Source organism: Myotis yumanensis, unplaced genomic scaffold (genome assembly GCF_028538775.1).
Source record: "Myotis yumanensis isolate MYYU_CA2020_CCGP unplaced genomic scaffold, mMyoYum1.0.hap1 SCAF_5, whole genome shotgun sequence".
Lineage (NCBI taxonomy): Eukaryota > Metazoa > Chordata > Mammalia > Chiroptera > Vespertilionidae > Myotis > Myotis yumanensis.
Genome location: NW_027223756.1, coordinates 51,052,705 through 51,073,687, shown reverse-complemented (window position 1 = coordinate 51,073,687; position 20,983 = coordinate 51,052,705). Strand labels below are relative to the sequence as shown.

At 39.2% G+C, this 20,983-nt stretch overlaps 1 protein-coding gene across 3 annotated transcripts in view; it reads right to left on the bottom strand.

Annotated features, from left to right (window-relative positions):
- The window catches only part of HHIP (hedgehog interacting protein), an 85,995-nt gene that overhangs the window by 26,430 nt on the left and 38,582 nt on the right, over window positions 1–20,983 (bottom strand). For all 3 annotated transcript variants that reach the window (XM_070415243.1, XM_070415244.1, XM_070415242.1), the window contains exons 5-7: window positions 3,601–3,752; window positions 3,003–3,176; window positions 2,187–2,330 (exon numbers count right to left, since the gene is read on the bottom strand). In XM_070415243.1, the coding sequence (XP_070271344.1) occupies window positions 2,187–2,330; window positions 3,003–3,176; window positions 3,601–3,752 (470 nt within the window). The remainder of the gene's footprint in view (window positions 1–2,186; window positions 2,331–3,002; window positions 3,177–3,600; window positions 3,753–20,983) is intronic.

Genomic DNA, 20,983 nt, shown 5'->3' with positions numbered 1-20,983 from the left:
ATTGCTGGGGGCCATGAGGCTTTTACGCTGGCTGAATACTAGGTCCACTGAGAACCACTTGACCCTTCGAACCTTTAGTTTCTTATGTAAAAAAGAGGCTGAGAGTGAAGCTTCTCTGTATGATACTGTAAAGGCAGAGACATGTTGTTATAAACTTGTCCAAACCCATACAAGGTGCGACACCAAGTGAACCCTAATGTAAACTGTGGACTTGGAGTGATTATGATGAGTCGATGCTAGCTCCTCCACTATCACAAATGGACCACTCTGGTGGGGTTAGCAATAGCTGGGGAGGCTCTGCATGTGTGGCAACAAGGGTATATGGAAGATCTCTCTACTTTCCAATCAATTTTGTTGTGAACTTAAAACTGCTCAAAAAAAAAAGTTTAAAGTCTTCAAAAAAGGGGGAGAGGGGCTTGATGACAGCTACCTCGGAGCACCCCTGAGAGGCATAAGGAGATAAGGAGCATAAGATACTTAGCTCAGTATTCTGCACCCAGGTGCTTCATAAAAGGCAGCTTAATGTGTAGCCAATAATAATTATTTAGCTTCCTTTCTGCCTTATTAAATGTTCCAACATAACCTTGGAGGGAGGCATGAGTGTGTCTCCAGCCCTCTGCCGCCGGGGGAGGGGGCTCCGCAGCACAGGCGTCCTGCCCTACGTCAGGTCTGTAAAGTGCCTCCCACTGTGTTTTTACACTGAGGGTCCAGGACCCCCGGGGAAGGTTGCACGAAAGCGCCGGCGGGACTGTGGTGACTCAGGCTGCTGGACTTCAAAGTGCTGCTTTGTGGTGGTATCTGCGAGCGCTGAGCTACAGGAATGGAATGTGACGGTTTCCTCCACATCCTGAACCCACCTTAAGTATTCCCTGTCGCCCAGATTTTAAGATCTGCTGAGATGCCAAAAAGGAAATGAACTGTAGACGTGGACTTTGATGGAGGGGAGATGAAGGGCATGAGGGATTATAAAACTAAAAAGTTCGAAAACTGCTCACCTTGCACACAGTGAACACTCAATAAACATTAAATAGCAATAATACCTTAGCCAATAAAGGAGTCGATGTGGCCCGATAGCCCTTAGCATGACCAGCAGATCACGGGTAGGATAGGGTGAAGCTTTCAGCACAGAATGACTTTAGTAGACTTCATAGCTTTTTAAAAGTGTACCCCACGCTTCTCCCTCTACATTCTTCTTAGGGTTCCTTTCTTTTTGGTTCATTCTAGTTAGTGGTCAGTATTTCATTTAGCATTCCTTTAGTGTTTGTAATTTTTTCCAAGGAAAAGAATGCTAATGTTTAGTCAATTCCTTACAAGTTGGTACTGTATCATCATATGTCTTAAGTGAAGTGATGAAAATAAGAACTTTAATTTATTTAAAATCTACCATGTGTGTCAGACACTGTGTCATGCTTTACTCATAGATACATGCTTTTAATCATTGCAGCATCCTTGCAAGGTACCACCCCCATCTAAAATGTAAGGAAAGCATCGTTTAGACCAGCGGTTCTCAACCTGTGGGTCGCCAACCTGTGGGTCATGACCCCTTTGGGGGTCGAACGACCCTTTCACAGGGGTCGCCTAAGACCATCGGAAAACACATATATAATTCCATATTGTTTTTGTGATTACTCACTATGCTTTAATTATGTTCAATTTGTAACAATGAAAATACATCCTGCATATCAGATATTTACATTATGATTCATGACAGTAGCAAAATTACAGTTATGAGGTAGCAACGAAAATAATTTCATGGTTGGGGGGTCACCACAACATGAGGAACTGTATTAAAGGGTCGAGGCATTAGGAAGGTTGAGAACCACTTGTTTAGACGGATTTAAGGAGACAAAAGGTTTATTATGTCTCTGATTATTCAGATGGAGTTTGAATCATGACACTGGTCCACCAGTGCTTCTCTAATAATAGCCCTCCAAAACTTGAAGGCGATTTTTCTCCATGAAGTTGTCCTTTTTCATGTCTAATCTGTCTCCTAAATCTGCTTTGTGTGTTAAGAGAGGAGAATGCTAACTACTGGCTCGGACAGTGAGCCTGTGGGATTTCAGCGGCACAGCCTCGCGCACCGCACCACTGGTGCTGCTCTGGGCCTGGACCCGTCTGTCTGTCTTTTCTCAGTTCCCGAGGCCCAGCCTGGTTCACGCAGGCCAGCGGCCGGCGGGTGCTCTCACCTGCCTGGATCGTGGAGGCCGTGGGCAAACACTTCTGGGGGCTGGTTGGTGCTGTTGAAGTGCGGGTTGCTCCTGGGGATGGAATAAGGCACGTTGCACATGTCTGTGTCCACATCCAGCCGGAGGACAGAACCCGTGAAGTCACTGAGAAATAGGAGGACGACATGAGTGCTTTCGTTTTTATTACTTATTTCACCAAAACCAAATGCAGGGAGGTTGCCAACTCTACAGATCGTGCCCCTGTTTGAGACAAAATTATTCCCGTTCCCCATTCCATCTGGTGGGAAATAAAGTGAGGGGCAGTCTACTTTCAGACAAGTGGCCACAGACTGCACCCTCGGGAGGGGGCTGCTGTTTGCATCTGTCCTCTTATTTTTTCGCTGACCCGTGCATTTTGTGTTCTGCAAGAAGCTCCATGGAGTATGTCGGTCCATGCTGCAGAGTGGTGGCAGCAGCGTGGACACGCAGAGATGAGGTGCTGTTTGCGTCTCAGGGCTGCATTAGGTCTCTGCCTTCTCCCTCTGCTCCGTGCATTAATAGAAGAGAGTGCTAAATACTGGCTCGGGAAAGGATGTCAACACAGTGGTGTTAGGACATCGAAGTGCGGCAACTTTAAAAAAATATCACATCAGCGTGCTCCTGAATGCCTCTTCACGTCACCAAGGCAAGCACTGAGAACCAAGTTAAATGTTTAACCAGGGGATTCAACTCAAAGACTGCCTTTCACTCCCTGGGCCCGAGCCTTTCTCCTGGCACTTTCACATCAAGTGGGAACCTGCTCTTTCTTCCTTCCTTCCTTTCTTCTTTTTTTTTTACCTTAACCCGTCCATTTCTTCCATATCATCCAGCGTGATCATCCCATCGCCGAGAATGACGTACAGCAAGCCGTGGGGGCCGAAGAGCAGCTGTCCCCCCAGGTGCTTCCTGTGCAGCTCTGCAACCTCGAGAAAGACCCGGGCGGTTCTCAGATCCACCTGATGGGGGTTTTTCCTGCATCGGGGGCAGAAACAAGACCACGACTGTTAGAGCTGGAAGGCGCAGCCCCTGGAAAGTAACGAGTACACACCTAGGGAAGCAAACACCTGGCCTGTAAATAAGGAAACACATACTTGAAATGGGGCTAATAAAAACCACCAAAAATTACGTTATTTTCCAACGTTCAGAAGTAGCGTTTAGATTGCAAGGTAATGGAGGAAAAGTGCCCAAGCTATCGTGTTTTTTTTTTTGTTTTTTTTTTTTTTTTTTCAGTTTTCCTTAAAGACACGCATGGGGGTTTAAGCAAGATGGAGATTGTGGGTTTAATTATTGCCAATGTATGGCTATCCATTTATAACTTCTAAACAAAAAAAGGATGAAGAGATATAGAGAAAATAAGATGGAAAAATACGTATGCCTCCGTGCATTTCAGCGATACCTGGACACTGTGTATTCCACAACTCGAAGAATGTGGTCGTGCGGCCCCATGGCCCAGCGTTCTTGGTTGGTGGTGTAAGACACATACAGCTTTCCGTTTTTCTTGTAATTGGGGTGGAATGCAAGGCTTAGCAGTCCTCTTTCATCTCCTCCCTGCAGTCAAATGAAAAACACAAAGAATCGCAAAGTTAATTATGTCCTTTATTGTGTTTCAACTGGAACCCCCGAAAGAGTCTCTTTCTTTCTTTCTTTTGCATAATCTTTGCCCAAACTCTTTTCTTTTCTTCCTTGCCTACTGCACAAAAAGGGATTATAAAACATTTCACTTTGCGGAACTCTTTAAGGGTTCGAACAAGCCAGTCGTCTCGCGTGGTTATCTATGCACAAGACCCTCGCATTACTTTTGTCAAGTGATTTGTGCCTGTGATCTTGGGAAGCTAGGAAGACAAGGTTAAGTGCTGGGAAGAATTCTCTGCTGGGTTACCATGTTGCTTGTCATCCATGGAAGACAAATAAAAAGGTTCATAATCAGCAGTCACTTCTAATCCAAGTCTCCAAAACCTAAAACACAGTGTGGGCTGCCAGCTCCCACTGTCTTGGCAATATGTTTAGAAAACAGTTAAATTGCTTGTGTAATATGTAAACCTTTGTTTTACCCCGGAGGCATCTGCATCGGTTGTCACAACGCTGGTGGTCTGTTCATCATCGCTAGGTAATAAGCAGCCTTGGTCTCTCTACGTAGAACAAGGTATTTTCACACGCATCCCCTCCATGCTCACAGCTTTTCTTTACAGAAGGATGGGGAAACGGGAGGAGAGGGGAAAGCCAGGGCTGGGGCAGGGGCGGGAGAAATACTGGAGGGGAAAGGGGACACTAGGAAATAAAAATCCCAAACAACTTTCTTTTGTTATTATATGAATGTCAAGGACTGTGTACATTAGGCATGCCAAATGCTGTAACAATTAAAACATCATCATGTTCTTAAATAGAAAGGCATTTTATCTTTTCTGCTAATTCAGCTTGAAACTCAATATGGTCTTAAACATTTGTTTTATCCCACAAGTAGTCTAGGAATTTCTATCATGAAATCAAAGTATCTAAAATTATCTAGATCAGAGACTCGAGTCCCTGTTCTAGGACGGCAGCAAGCATCTCCTCCGGAGTCTGATGAGTCACCCACAGAGGTGAAGGCAGTCCACAGACACGGACAGCTGCTAGCACATCACCTTCCACACACCATGTCCTTAAAAACGCGTCCTCGGGCGGAAAGCTATACATTACTCCTTAGAAGTGTTCAAGGAGGGGACAATCTCTCCCACTGCAATTACTTCACAAGGTGATAATGGAGGCACTCCTGTGCTTTTTTTTGTCCCTAGAATAGCATGTGTTCCTAGCAAAGCATAAGACTGTACATAGTTTGTATTCTACATGGATTTGAGTATTTTAAGTTGTAGGCATAAAAGCTCAGTTTTAGTAAACATTGTTGATTGATTTCCTGGAATAGAGAAAAAAATGCTCTCAGATAGGTGCCATCCAAAGTGGAAACACCCACACTTTAAGATGGTATAAATAAGAAAGTCAATGCAAATATCCCAGAACTACCAAATTGTCGTTCAAATGTCAAAAAAGTCACCCTCCTCATTCGCATATCATAATCATGCTTAATATTAATTTAAATTAAAAGAACAATTTCACTGAAGGGTAAGGACTAATGACTATGATTTTATGTATGAGCCTCTATTGCAGGGATTATCTTGTAAAGATGATTTTAATATGGAGTTGATGTTTTCCTGTTTACATCTTCGTTACACAAATATCTCTGCCCTTTCTTATGAGACTTTGAAAGCTGGGGTGTGTAACTAAGATTCGGTTATAGAAAAGTCACTGCACATTTAAACCTCATTGACAGATGCATAAGGAGGCCTGGGGGTGGGATTTAGTATGTGGCTACTTCCTCTTCTGTATAGATGTCCCTCTGAAGCTGTGAGTGCAGAGAAAGGGCTGCATGCCCACTTCACAACTGTTTGTGTTCCACTCTAAGAAGCTTTTGTTGAAAGTAGTTCTTTTGTAGTCTCTAATCAAATCATCTGAAATACAATTGGAGTTGGATAGCAACATGGTTTAAAACTGTGCTGGTTGCTTTTCAGGAATTAGGAATGTAGAATTCCTGTACTGTGGGAAGACTGATGGGAAAAGAGATTTATACAAATCCCAAGTGTCACCTATCACAAGCAGGCAGCAAGTAATTTACAAACACATTAGGGTTGCCTCGCCGGAGTATCCAAAGCTACCATGAGACCCTGGTTCCCCTCTGCTTGGCCCTCCCAATACTGCATCTGCTTCTAGACAGCCCCACACCAAGCACAAGTGACTCCTCAAAATCAGGTGGTTGAATGATTTGAAAATAATGTCCCTATGCACTGTGGAACTTTGAGATTAATGCATGTTTCAGAGTAAATCATAACCACTCCACCCCTCTCACCCTTAGGGACTGTTAATAAGTAGTTAACTGCCACTCCAATTACCATTCAGCTCTCAGGAGAAATTTCACAGGGTCAACAGAAGAGAGGCAAAACCTCCCCAAAGAGTATTGGTGACTTTGGTATAAATACAAGATCAGATCTAGTCTTATAGTTGAGGATACTCTTTCCTGGTGGACAGATCAAAGTTCTAACCAATTGGCTGAGAATATTCCTGGTCTCTGAAGAAAACAAAGTATGTAGCATTTGAAAAAGAGAAGTATTCACAAAATGATTATACCAGAAAATATTTTTTCTTTTTAAGAGGAATTGTGAAGCATGGTCTTTCATTGTAACATTATATTTTTTAAAATATATTTTTAGTGATTTCAGAGAGGAAGGGAGAGGGAGAGAAAGATAGAAACATCAATGATGAGAGAGTCATTGATTGGCTGCCTCCTGCACACCCCACACTGGGGATGGAGCCCGCAATCCAGGCATCAAACCTGGGACTCAAACTGTGACTTCCTGGTTCGTAGGTCAATGCTCAACCACTGAGTCACACTGGCAGGGCTGTGATATTATTTTGAAGAAAACATTCCCTTCATACTTTCAGTAGGGATCAAGTTAATTTTTCCTGATTGCTGGCCTCTTTAAAAATTTGCCTTAATCTCTTTCAAGGAATGTATATTTTAGGAAACAGGACTAGGCAGCACTGAACCGGAAGCAGCATTTTCCATTTTTGCATAGTTTTTCTTAGTGACCTTTTGGCAAGTGACTGGCTTCAAGTTCAGTAGTCTACAAAACAGCCCTGTGGCATTGAGAAATAAATGAAACATCCATTAAAGGAAACAATGCAGTGCTAAGTTCAAGATATTCCTTGTTACTGCCTTGTCCAAAAAAAAAGTTTGTATTTGACGTTCGTTCAACAAATATGTATTGAATACCTTACTATGTGTTAGGCATTGTGCTTGGTGCTAGGGCTAAGACAATCAATAAAAACCAACCCTATGTGGCTCAGTTGGTTGAACATCATACAGTGCACTAAAAGGCCACCAGTTCAATTCCCAGTCAGGGCACATCCCAGGTTGCGGGTTCTGTCCCCAGTTGGGGTGCATATGAGAAGCAACTAATCGATGTTTCTGTCTCACATCGATATTTCTCTCTCTCTCTCTCTCTCTCTCTCCCTCCCTCCCTCCCTCCCTCCCTCCCTCTCCCTTCTTCTCTCTAAAATCAATTTTTAAAAAACTCTGTTATTAAAAAAACACACCAACCCCTGCCCTTAAGGAGCTTATACATGGAAGCAGATAACAAAGTACCATTCTCAGTTGTTTTATTCCCACCACACTTATGATGCTGACTTTGGGGGCAGGCTCAGCAATGCTACACTGTGAGAAATGTGCACGACCCAAAGACAAGTAGTAAAGAGAACAAATAAAGAATCTGGGTAACTTTGACACAAAGGCTGATTAGTATATTAACACCTGAGGTTTCTGCACTCGAAACTTGGTAAGAAAAAGAAAAAAGCTTGGCTGTATGAAAGCTCAATTACATGAAGAATTAGGCAGTTTCTGCAAAAAGTAAGACCATCTTCTAATTTATTTTATGTACATGACACAGGTGAGCAGGTATGAAGACCTCCTGTAGAATTGTCCTCTTAATAACGAAGGAGCTTCTGAGAATTGCTGTAAGAACAGAGTGGCGTCAATTTTAATTCTCTATGAAACATAGATTGTATTCTAAGGCAAGTCATCACATTCCCTTTATTGCTGGTCATCCCCATGCCTACGGTGTGCTGGCACACCTCAGGAAAGGGACACGAGGACTTGGAGACTAACACGGGCCCCTCCCTGTGCACACCTTGGCTTCTCTTAGGCAGGAACTTTCTGCTGTTCAAAAAATGTGAAATAGGCTTGTTAGTTCAAACACAATACCAGGTTGTATTCGTTTTTCTATTGCTGCTGTAAAAAAATCACCACAAACTTAGTAGGTTGGAGTTCAACCTGGGTCTCATTCTGGCTACAATAAATGTGGGAGCAGGGCTGTGTTCCTTTCTGAAGGCTCTAGGGGATAATCCATTTCCTTTTCCAGTGTTTAGAAGCCATCGGCATTTCCTTTTTGTGTCCTCTGTACTCCCTCTTCAAAGCCAGCAACAGTGGACTGAGTCCTTATCACATCGCACATCTCATGCCTCTGACCTCCTCTTCTCTTTCTCCCACTTTCAGAATCTGTGATGCCATGGAGCTCGCCCAGGTAATCCAGGATAATTTCCCTACGCAGTCTTTAACAATCTAATTCCACTGCGACCTTGATTTTCCTTTGCCATGTAAAGTAACATAACATGTTCACAGGCTCAGGAGGTTAAGAGGCAGACATCTTTTGGAGAAGCGTATTATTTTGTCCACCACTTGGCTATCTTAATCTGTGTTTAAAAAGAGGATCTATTTATGGCTTACTTGAGGCATCTCGGCCATGCCCAAAAGTGAGCACCTTGATGAAGAGGTGGCCGATGAAGTTCACCTAAAAGTTTACAAGGAGATACTAAGGAAAGCTGTCACTGTAAGCATCCACTTCAGAATGAAGCAAAAGCGCCTTTCAGAATGAGGAGGAGGAGGAGGAGGCAAAGGAGGAGACCATCTGGTAACATGGGCATGTGACACGTTCATATAAGAACTCTGTCAAGAGCAAGGCTCCTGTGTTAATCAAGAAGGTTAAGTTCCATGTTAGTTCTACTGACTGGCAGATTTTAAGCTCACGGAAATGGTATTATTTTGCTTTGTTCCTACGTTTTGAAACACTGTAGAGTATTAATTTCTTCACAATTACTGGAAAAGATGAGAAGCGTGGCTTTTCACTGGTTCCAAGTGTAATTTGGTCTCAGAAGAGGAGTCAGTCCCCTGAGGATCCCCAGTTAGCTTGGGGAGATAATGCATGATTTGTTTCTGTGATAGAATGAAAAATATATTTGGTCTTGATCCCCAGTTCCTGAGTGAAGGGACTGTTTTTTTTACTCATAACGAACCCCTGTCAGCTTTATTGGAGTTTATGATAATGAGGTAACTCTTGGTGGGTCCCTAGAAATCTTCAGGATGGGGCTGGTAGCCAGAGGAACCAAAAAAATGTGATTACACGATTGGAACTTTCAGCCTCACCTCCACCCCCCAACCTGCTGGGAGTGGGGAAGCACTGGAGACTGAGCCCACTCACCAATGGCAGTGATCCAATCAAGCATCCCTCCATAACCCCCCACCCCTATGCATTGTTTTCATTTGGCTGTTCCTGAGTCCTAGTCTTTAAAATAAATCAGTAATAGTAAGTAAAACAATTTCTATTATTCTAGTGAATTACTGAGCCCAATATGGGAAACCCTGAATTTGTAGTCAGCCGGGCAGAAATGTGGGTAGCTGGGGCACCCCATTTGTGGTTGGTGCTTGAAGTACGAGTTATTCTCCTTTCTTTAAAATTTCCTCTATTTTTCCAGATTTGGCTTTTCTTTCAGACAAGTCTTTCACTTATTCGAGTTGTTCTCTGGTTTCTTGATAACCAAATACTAAGGATCAGCTCATCTCTTCAAGGCCTCTTTCTGATTAATTGTCTTTACTCATCACTCCATGTGCTCTGAGAAAGTACATACGATTCTCAAATGCTGGCAGGACCCAAGCTCACCTGCACCTCCCCCCCCCCCACCCCCCCCCACCCCCCGACATACACACACACCCGACAAAGACCACGGCCTTCTTCAAGCGGAGCTGCTAGAAGATACCCAGCAAGTCAGTGTTTTTAGGAAGCATCTCACAGGGTATGTAATTTCTGGTAGGTAGCAATCGGTCCATGTCACATGTGTTTAGGATCTCACATTTTATCTTCTACAGGTAGCAAATGCAAACACAGATTAGCAAAGTGCAAGTGGGAGAATGAAATATATTCTAGATGGAGACCAACTACCTGAAAGCCACACTAGCTTTCTTCACTGACTCCTGCCCACTCTTCTCAAACATGAACAAAATAAATCTGTCACCCTGGGTTTAAGTTACAACCTACACAGAGGGAAGACTCGAGAAGTGGTTATTTTCTAGAATGTCCAACTTCCCAGCTGTTGCTTATTCCCTACACTAATGCTCTTTTGACATCTCAAGCCTATGGGGGAAGATATATATGCACACTCAGTTATATACTTTAAAGTGATTATGGTCACAATAGTTGATGTATGTACATGATTTATTTTACATAAGCTTTATCTTTGTCGAATGGAATTGAATTTCATAACTGTATTTTTCCCTAGGCTCTTTACCTGTTTGAACTATGATATTTGATACAGTATGGTATATTGCTTAATGGATTGCCATGTATCTTTCACCTTGTCTAGGTGGTGGTTAGCTGTGTTAGAGCCTTCACTATCTGCTGCCCAAGGAATCCGATATGATATCAGGGAATGGCTTGAACACTAGGGACTATTGTCTCAATATGTGTGAAATATTAATAATATCAGTGGTTTTCCAAAATTCAGTTCTCCAAAACATCTTTTCCAAAAGATAAAATGCTTCAGTAAAGTTAAACTGTGAAACATCTATTTGCAATAATAACGTAACAAAATAATAAAATGACAAAAAGTCTAAACTTTTCTCGGAAACAAAATCCTAGCACTAAACACTTTTTTGAAGAAGGAAAATTTATAGAAAAATTGGCAACACACAGAGAAAGCAAAGCTCTTATGCTTGTGTGTCTGTTTAGGTTACATGAAAATAAAGAAAAGGTTTAGCAAAAACTACAAGAATATTTATGGGAATTAAAAATGAATACAAATGACAATTTGAAAAGCTCTGTAACTACACTAACCTCATCTATTACAACCTACAGGTTGAATACTTCTTAGACCTCAGATTTTTAAAAGTGTACATTTCTAGACTGAATTGTAAAAGGGTAAAATATTGGGCAGTTATATTGTTAGACATGGCAAAATTTCAGGTGTGTAAATTAACAACTAGATCAATTCTCCTCTAGGCTGTAAGCTTCCTGAAGGCAGGGACCTCATGTTGGTATTCCTGTTGCCTTACAAAGGATCTCATCTATAGTAGAAGCCATATCATAAAAGGTAACATGTATTGAGCACTTACTATGTGCCAGAGAGGATGATAAGTAATTGGCAAGCATTATCTTCTTAAATTTTGTAACAACTCTAGAGTTTAATGCTATTTTATATTATCCTTATTTTCTGGGTAAAGTATTTGAGTCACTTTCTCAAAATGCACAATCAGAAGTGCCAGAGATTGTGATTGGAGAACAAATACTATAAATCACTGTTACATCACCCCACCAAATGTATGCTAAATGAAGAAACGAACTAACAAGGAATGGATTGTATTCCATCAGTGCCCATTGTTCACGGACTGGGGCAGAACTGATATAGTCTCATTTGGGTTTCCAAAGCTCCACAGGGGAACACAGTGAAGCTTACACCTCAGTTATTTTAACTTGTGTGAGATATCATGAAGCTTATATCTGTTATTTTAACACAAAGGTTAATTTAGGGTTTAGGGCAATGTGCTGATAAACCGACAATCTGGAAAAGAATTGACTTGTGTGCTCTTCCATGATGTAAATACTGTCCCCACGGCCGATTTCAGATGGACGACTTGATGTCACTGACTGGTGTGTGCAGAGCCAAGCACAGTTAGCTCTCGCAAGCCTGTGACCACCAGTGTAGAATTTCTATTCTCCTTCAAACCTCTTTGATTCTTTCCTTTCGTGATTATTCTGCTCTTTTCCTTTAACATGTTTGTCACACCTGTTGCTTTTAACGTGAGGCACCCAAATCTTATTGTGTATTAACCCAGGGTTTAAAGAATTAAATAGATCATTAATTAAACAGGAAGAAAAAGGTATCTCTTACTGGATTTTTAGATGAAACATACATAAAAACTAGCATATCACCAAAAAATGGAGCAGAACACTCAGCAGCCCTGACAAGGAGTTCACCTGGGTGTGTGATGGGGGAGAGAGGCAAGTGAAAAGTCCTCAGTGAGAATCTTTCTTCCCTCCCAGAAGTTCACACAGATAATTACAGGAGGCAATGAAATCAAAGTCACTGTGTAAATTCCAATGTGGTATTTGAATTGAAGATACAGTTATTACAACAGAGAGGTAAGAGCCATCCTTAAATTCAATTGATCCATCTAATAAGATTTTGGACGGGAATGTGATTTGGAGGGAGAGAACATGTAGCCCTACATTTTAATCCGATGAGGAATGCATTTAAATTATGTAGAAGTATTATTGTCTTGCTGCCCACCACCCAAAGAACTTTTGGACTTCAGAAAATTGCAGGCATGGAAAGGCACATTTATACTTATTTTTAGCATCAGCCTCACCACATAGTTTTGATAAAGATCTGCCCCTATCTCTTTGGGAAATTTAGAGGGTATATGTTACCAGTGGCTTATTAATGAATGATTTGCAAGACTTGAGGTAATCCGAATTTTTATTTCAGAGTTGAAACATACATACCTGGCCACTGAAGGAATATTACTTTTTTTTCAGTTAAAAAAAATATGGAGATTATATACTCTAAAGTTAAACATAAATAATGTCTTTATAAACAAAGAAAGGGGATAATGGAAACAAAATCAACCCCAACATTTGTGTGTTCTCTAATAATACTGATGGCAAATCGCAATATATTTTCTGCCCACCAAAAACAAACTCTATACAAAAATGCACTTCCAAGATTTATATATGCATTCTTAATATTGGCAAAGTTGTGAAAATTATCTCAGAGAAATATTTTCACATATTTATATAAGATAGTGAATCCAGATTCAGTTTTGGATATCCAATTAAAAACTAATAAAGAATAAGAGATTGCTCAAAGAGTATGTTAAAATATGTACATCCATTAAAAAATATACATATCCCCCAAGTTAGATAATGCCACAGAATAAAGAAAATATTTGCTTATGTTTGGGGAATTTCAATTTTTCTTTATCTCACTCTCTTAAGGATTTCTTTTTTAGGATCATTCTTAAAGTATGACTATTACTAAAAATTACTATATTGACAAATATGGGGCATATCTTTTTGAAAAGCAAATAATTCCTTTGGAACAAGGAAGACAATTTAGAAAATGCATTAACTTCTTCAAACCCCCAAATTTATTTTACTTGATGGGTAAGAAGAAGAAGGTCTCCTTCAATTGTCTTACAGCTTGGAAATACCTTTCTTAGGATGATTGAGTCTATAATAAAGAAAAATAATTGTCCTAATTTATGAATAAAAGTCTTTTGAACCCAAGGACTATTAACTTGTATAAGAATAAAAGCAAATTTCTAATGTAATTATTTTTAATAAATTTTTATATTAAAATTAATAAAATAAAATGAACTCATATGGCTTCATTTACCATCTTGATAGCTAAAATCTCTGCGGTACAAAGTCTGACCATTTTTAAAAAAATCTTAAACCCCCAAACATAAAGAATTTCCTTGATAGTTTCACCTGACTTATACCTTTGTAGTTTGAAAAACATTTTTTTCTCCTATCAGAAAATGGGATACTCAGGGTCCTTTCTATGAAAGAAAGATTACAATATTAAAGATAAATGCTTAACTATAGCAAAGGGAACAGAATTGTTTTTAATGAATTTGACCTCTTGATTTTATAAAGTTTATTTTTTATGATGTGTGGCTAATATGGTGGTCATGCAGCTAAAAGCATTATCTTCACATCATTATACAGAAATACAACACTGGTAGACTTGAGTTTCCTAGTTGTGTTTCACTGCTCTTTGTTATTGCATATTTCCTATTGTTACTCTAAAGAACTCAAATTGACTTATATGAGAACAAACATTAATCAATTAAGTAAGATTATTGCTTTGAAAAAGAAACCTTGAAGAAAAGAAAAAAAACTCCAACAGTTTAGACCACCAAGAAGCACTAATAAATTTAAGAAAATATGAGGTTTCCTCTATGTGACTTCTCTTGAGAAGTTATGCAATAGATTGCTGGAACTTCAAGGTCAAATAAAAATTATGGTACTTTTAAAATTATTTTCTGAGTAGAGTTTGTATTTACGTGATTTATATGTCAATTAAACTTGTAATTTACCAAAATAGCAAAATCAAGTTCTTTGACTCTCTGGTATTTTCATTAGTCACAATTTTACAAAATGATCAAATGCAGAGTTCTAGCAACATGAAAGGACTAATTTAATGATTAACCTAAACATCCATTTTTATATTAAAATTATCTTACATTAAATACCAAAATATCATTAGTTACAAGTCAACACTTAGAAATTAAACATTTGCTATGCCACAGATATCCAGTTAAGCAACTCTTTTTAATGTTTGATATATTACATATTTATGCTAATTCTGAATGAAATAAGTTAATATATATTTCTGAAAATGCATCTTTAACATTAAATTATGTAAAATTTAAAATAGAAAGTGTTGCGGTTCCATGTTTTCTATAATCAGGAAAGTATGGTATTATTCTGCTAAGATGAACTAAGTGTGGAAAATGCATAGTACAGGTACCTGAAAAATCTGGAGTCCATATTAAAGATAGGAAAGTAATTATAAAGTCAGAGAAGGATTTATGGAGAAAGTTTAAAGGGGGGACACTTGGATTTTTTATGTTTAAAAAACAAATCTGAGTACCTTTAACTGCCTTAACCTCTTGAAGATTTATTTTAAGGAGGACAGTGTCTGGCTGTTCACCCTTTCCATGGAAGTTTCACCAGTAGGTATTTTCAAAACAAAGGAAGTATGTTCCCTATACTTCTGACCATAATGGAAAATATGTGTTAAGTAGCTAGACATAATATAATTTTGGACCAAAAGGAAGAATTTGAGGGAATTTCTGATATTCAAATTGCATGAGATTGTGTTCTTAGTTAACTGAGGGAAGAGCCAAACAGTGACAGACAGATCAGTTTTCTAATATACTCATAATAGAACATATATAGCAATTTGGACAAAACCGATGGCACATTCATGCTTTCCATCTTAATTCACAGGATCGCCATGCAGAGACAAGTTCCTGGTTCTATATCCCAGGGCAAATGAAGTGTTGCACTCTCCTGACTGGCGGCACCCACACTCTTCGGCATCTACAGTGTCATGAGCATTTGTCCTCGCTTGCTGCACAGCTCCTGCTCTCAGATCCCAGCTCTCCACTCAGTCATCAGGGGCAAATACGGTAAGCCAATTGCTTCCGTGGCATTGTGCATCAAATTCCTATTCATTCCTGTTTACAGTATGGACTTGGAGACTTAGATTGCCTGGGATTGCAACTTAGCTCCTCTACTTGTTAGCTCTCTGCGTCTCAGTTTTATCATCTTTAAAATGGGGGACATTTCTTATCTCATAGATTAATGGGCCAGACACACTGTTGGTGCTCAATAGAAGTTAGCCATTCCAGTATTACTATATGCCATGGCTGGGCTATTGTATTCTAGGTGGAGAAAGACTACAAAAGTCCATACACGCTCCCATTCTTGCTCTCTGACTGTGCAGAGTTCTATCTGAGGGCACATGTCAACAGAGTGGAACAAATGTGGGCTCTGTGATAGCAGAGCTGGGTTTGCGCCCTTGCTTTTTGACTTACAGAGTCTTTGACTTTGCGGAGGTAATTTAGCACCTTTGAGCTTCAGGGCAAATGAAGTGGTCAGAAAGGTTCCACTCTCCTGACTTTTTCTATGGTAAATGAATTAGAACTTCTACATCATAAAGTTTCTTTTTAAATGAAAAATACACAAACTGAAAATTTTAAATCACCAGCACTCAGCTGGCAGTATTAGCTGTTTACTTCTCAGCCCTTTTATTCCTCATGGTGAAGGGTGGGGGATGGGCATGTAGTTCATGGACATGACAGTGGACAGGAGTGCTATCCTTAAATGTCATAATCATTTTTTCATTTATTTTTCTGTCTATAACCCCAAACCAAAATGCCACCCTTGAAATGTATAAAGTCGGCTCTAAAAGAAATGATAATTCAATTTTTCCTCCTAAGCATTTACAATTTTTTCATTGTGATAGGAAAAACTGTGTGTGTTTTTTGCATTTTGATGGCATCAAGTGGAACACCGTAGTTGGATACAGTGTTAGATTTTTTTCCTCATCTGATGGCACGTGGGGCGAAGTGACTTTAGGAGTGACACTCTCAGTGGGGCCATTGCTGATGACACTTAGTCTCCTTGGGTGTGACATTTGTAGTAAAGCTGCTTGTTTTACTGTACATTTTTAATATTTGAAATAAAAAACAATTTAAAAAGGCCTTTTTATATATAAACTCTAAATTCACATAGACTTATTTAATTGTGTAAATAAACAAAGATACTTGTATTTATGAATATAAAAAATTTAAACACAAATACATTAGCAGAAGCTACATAAATATTTCAAGAATCATCATATGGTCAACAAAGTAAATTTCTAGAAGTAGTAATTCATCAGCCCAATTATGAACACAAATTTATCAGCAGTATAAAAAAAAACTGCCTCATTCTACTCTTTCTTAAATTTTTTAGATGCAAAAATATATTATCTTTTATGTTACACCTATACTAGTATGCCTGGTTAGTGGGAATCAGGAAATGTAAAATTACCCACCAATATTAATATGCATGATATAAAACTTTTAAAGTATTTTTTTCTTACACTTATAACCAAAATGTAAGGCGATATTGATGTGACTGTTAAAAACCCAGGTTTCTGGGAACCCATATTTTATTGCTGTAAAAATGATTTTACAAGTTATCTTTTTAAATTGGAAAACTGGCAATCTTTCTATCGCGTGATAAACAGTAGACCATCACGGATACAGAGATATTATTTTGCATACTACCATACATCATTCCAGAACAATCTAGAGCAGGAAAGGGCCTGAGATATGACATCCCTGATTGCTGCCGGTGACTTTGGCATCCATGGCTGTTGAGCTGGTTACAGCACAAATTCTGCTAAGTTTTCTTTGACTCAATGAATTTCCTGATCTAAATCTAAATGGACAAGATAAAGGACAGCTCGTTTTTCTTCTTTGGCTGCAAGTCTTTAGTTTCTACTGGCTGCGTCCAATGATAAGAGCCTTACCCCACTACCTTCACACCGGTTTGTAAAAGACAAACCCCATTGTTGTACCTTGCCTCCTGAAAGCAATAACAAGACAAAACTTTCTAACTCTCATTACCTAAAACATACGACCAAGTGATTTAACAGGGAACACGAAACCCTTTCACAAGACGGCGCCAGCCTCTCTTTCCAACCTCAATGCTGCCATTCCAGCTCGTGTTCTTGTTCCCGCCAGTCAGCTTGCTTCCTGGGCTTTCACATCCTGATGCCTTTACATGTGGTTATTCCCTCTGTTTGGATCCCCACCTGGTTGCTCTGCAAGAACTCTTCTGCAGCCTTCTCTGACCCGAGTTCAGCACGTCCCTCTATTTTCTTCCTAACACCTTCTGCCAGGACACCAGACTAGTCTTCCTACCCCATAAAGAAGAAATCTTGAATGGAAGTCATGTCTTATTAGTCTTTGATTATATCCCAGCACTTACCACAATGGCTGCACCTACTAGGCAAATATTTATTGAGTGTATGAATAAAAGACTATAAGACTTATAGCTCCATCTCATGTGATATACATATATATATAATCTTTATTCCACAGTCTTCTAAGGCTCAATTTTATCAATGAAGGCATTTGAAAGAATTAATTTAGAAAAGGTGCTAGCATAAAGCTTCAGAAGTAATAGGATGTTAATGACTTTCATTTGGTATTAGTAGAACAAAGAAGCATATTGCTAAAATACACAATTTTAAAAAGGCCTTCCTCTGATAGCAACAAATAATGGTCTATAAAATGATAATCTAAAATTATTTTTTGAATTATAGACTAATTTAAGCAGTAGTTCAGAAAAAAAGGTAATTATTTCCTATTATGAGTTTTAAGAAAATTCATGCTTACCTACCATGCCGTTTTTCATGATAGAGGTGTAAAAGAAAACTAAAGGTAATATAGTAATCTTAGAATTACTTCCTAGGATTAATGTCACTAGAAAACATCAGGTAAGGTATTAAGGGATAGCTAGACAATTTTTTTTCTTCATAACTATTTGTCTAGAGCTTCAGAGCAAAAACACTAATAAAAGTCAGTCATCATTATGATGTCATTCTCATAATTTCCTTAGAAATAAACTAGCAAGTACAAAAAATATTTATAATGTATGACATCATCAATGTGCCTTTCCATTGCTTAACCATTTAGTGAGGCTTCCTGTTTATTATACGGAACACTTTCTGGGTAAAGTAAAATACATTCATAAAAGCCCTCTGAAGTAAAATTATCTTTGTAAATCACAAGTGTACTGATGTAGCTTAAACACTATGGACTGAGACAACTGTGTGACCTAATCCAGAAACCTATGAAAAGCTTTTCTCATTTTTATCACCTAAATTTTTTGGAAGGTATTTATCTGTTACTGAAATGGTTTCAGTATCCAAATGATATTTGCCTACCGGTATGACACGGGCCCTGAGTGACACTTGCAACACACCAAACTTGTTGGAGAAATTAGTGCTCTGATGACATTTATAGTTATAGTTGTTGGTGCTCCCACTTTAAATCTATAAAACATTCATGGCAATTATCCACATTCAATTTATAAGTAATTACAACTTACACGAATAGGAGAATAGGAAACAGGAGAATTAAGTTTTGTGTAATGAGACTGCATTCTCAGCCCTTCCATTCTTGCATATAGCTTCTTAGATGATGCACTTCCTCATTTATCCCATTCTGCAACTGTTTCATCTGGCAGAGTTAATGAACGGCTACCAGTTTACAGTTTCTCCGACATCTTACATGCTCCCCGTGACATGTGTTTTTTGGAGTATGACATGGACTTTTGAAAACAAAAGAACGAAGTTTCTTCACATACATTAGAAAAGCGTAATCCTTCTCCATACGTTCTAATATTTAGCCTCCCAATTTATTTTGGTAGAAAAATTCAACTTCCCACCCATCCAAGGTATTATCTCACCACAGGTGAGCTTTTCTACCAAAACTTTTATGAATAATGTATTTTCACCTGTTGTCTGTCTAAGACTTAAAAAAAGAAATCTCCAGTTAATTCTATAGCAGAACACTCCATCAACCAGCATCAAACTGGGGCTCCTAGCAAGCCACACTTAACTTCCTTTACAATTCATAGTGCTTGAGGCTAAATCAAGCGTAGCTTCTTTTCTGCTTCAACAAGCTGTTCCAAGGTTGACCCACACTTGGGAACAGAGGCTGACAGGAGCAGGAACATGATCCGCATCCAACTTTGTGTGACTTTACTGGGTAATGCTGGTAGAAGACAGCAGAATTGGGAATCAGTGCTGATTCTGGAACAAAATGTCTTCAAATGTTCACAGGTTGGATTTTGGATGGTTGTTGGATGGATTTGCATTACCAGAGTCAGACAGACATGAGGTTGAATCCTAATTTCTAGATGTAGATTATTAGGGTGAGTACTCAAATATTCTCATCTATAAAATATGCATAATACCCAGATTTTAGGACTATTGCAAGGATTAAATAGGGAGTGTCTTGTGAAGTCCCTGAAACTGGTAGAACTTCTAAAAGGTATATGGCCTTCCTTATCAAGTAAAACATGTATGCAAATAGAGTGTAAGATTTAGCTTTAGCTTTGATAATGCTAAAATGGCCTATGAGCCAGCAGCAAAAACATTCCATAAGTTATCAGGCACCAGGAACACCTAAAGCATGCACTAGACCCAGTAACTTATATGGCTTTGTAGGGGGAGGGTGACACGATTGATGGTGGGAGGAAGGAAGATACTGAAGCACCAGCTTACTATAATCTAGGGCAGCTCCACATAGAACCAAAGAATTGAAAGGGGCTGGATTCTCCTTTCTTGTGTAAAGCTCAGTGATTTTTGAGCTTATCTAATAAACTTGTAGTTCTTACTTGTAGGAGGCTGAAATATCCTCCATGGAGTTGGGAGAAATCAAGCAGGACTGCAGCATTAAGTCTTATACTAGTATACAATGAACGCATTGTCTAAACTGAAGGTATATAGAAGACTGGCTGTGTGAGTTTGGATCTGCCAGATACTACATTTAGTCCTTTGATCTGTTTGACCAGCACCATTGTGGGGTCATACTTCAGACCGAGAGACAATCCTTCTCCCCTACCTCAAAGCACTCTACTTATATGAAAGCAATGTTTATGGCACTGTAGCCTTCCTGATACGTGAAGAGAATATTACTAGGATATCGAAGGAGTTACTGCATGGATGGCTGATGCCTAGACAAACACACATAAGTAGGATTACCTGGTTATTCAGCAATAATCAATGAATGGTATGAGGACTAGCTGAATAGGACCCTTAGGTAAAGTGACAAAGCTGGGTATATTACCAAAGAATAAATCACCCTTGTCCTTGATTATAAAATAAACCTCGATCGTTCATTTTAAGCCAATCTGTCAGGGAGCCTAAGAGATAAGAGCAATGCCTTGAACAACAATGGAAGGAAACCCAGTCGAAGCATCTTTCTTTTTGGTGTTTATGCTTTCATATGTATTATGAGAAACTCTGCCCCTGTGACTGTGGAGGCCAGTCTATAGCCTTACGGGGGTGGGGTGGGGGGGGGGGGGCGGGTAAAGGGCTCTGACAGCTGCACAGGTGGCTTTGCTGAGAACGCTGTAGCCTTATGGTGAGCCAGAGTTCTCTCTACAATTTCATTCCTTTGTCCCCTTCTTTCCACTTAGTCATTTACGCCTTTAATAACTTTTTAATAGTTTATACCAAGTCTATAATTTAATAGTCCAAGTTGTTATTAGAAACTTTACTTTTAAGTACAATTTAACTTGGATAAGCCGAGAGATAATTTCTTTCCAATAATTCCTTTTAGGAACATT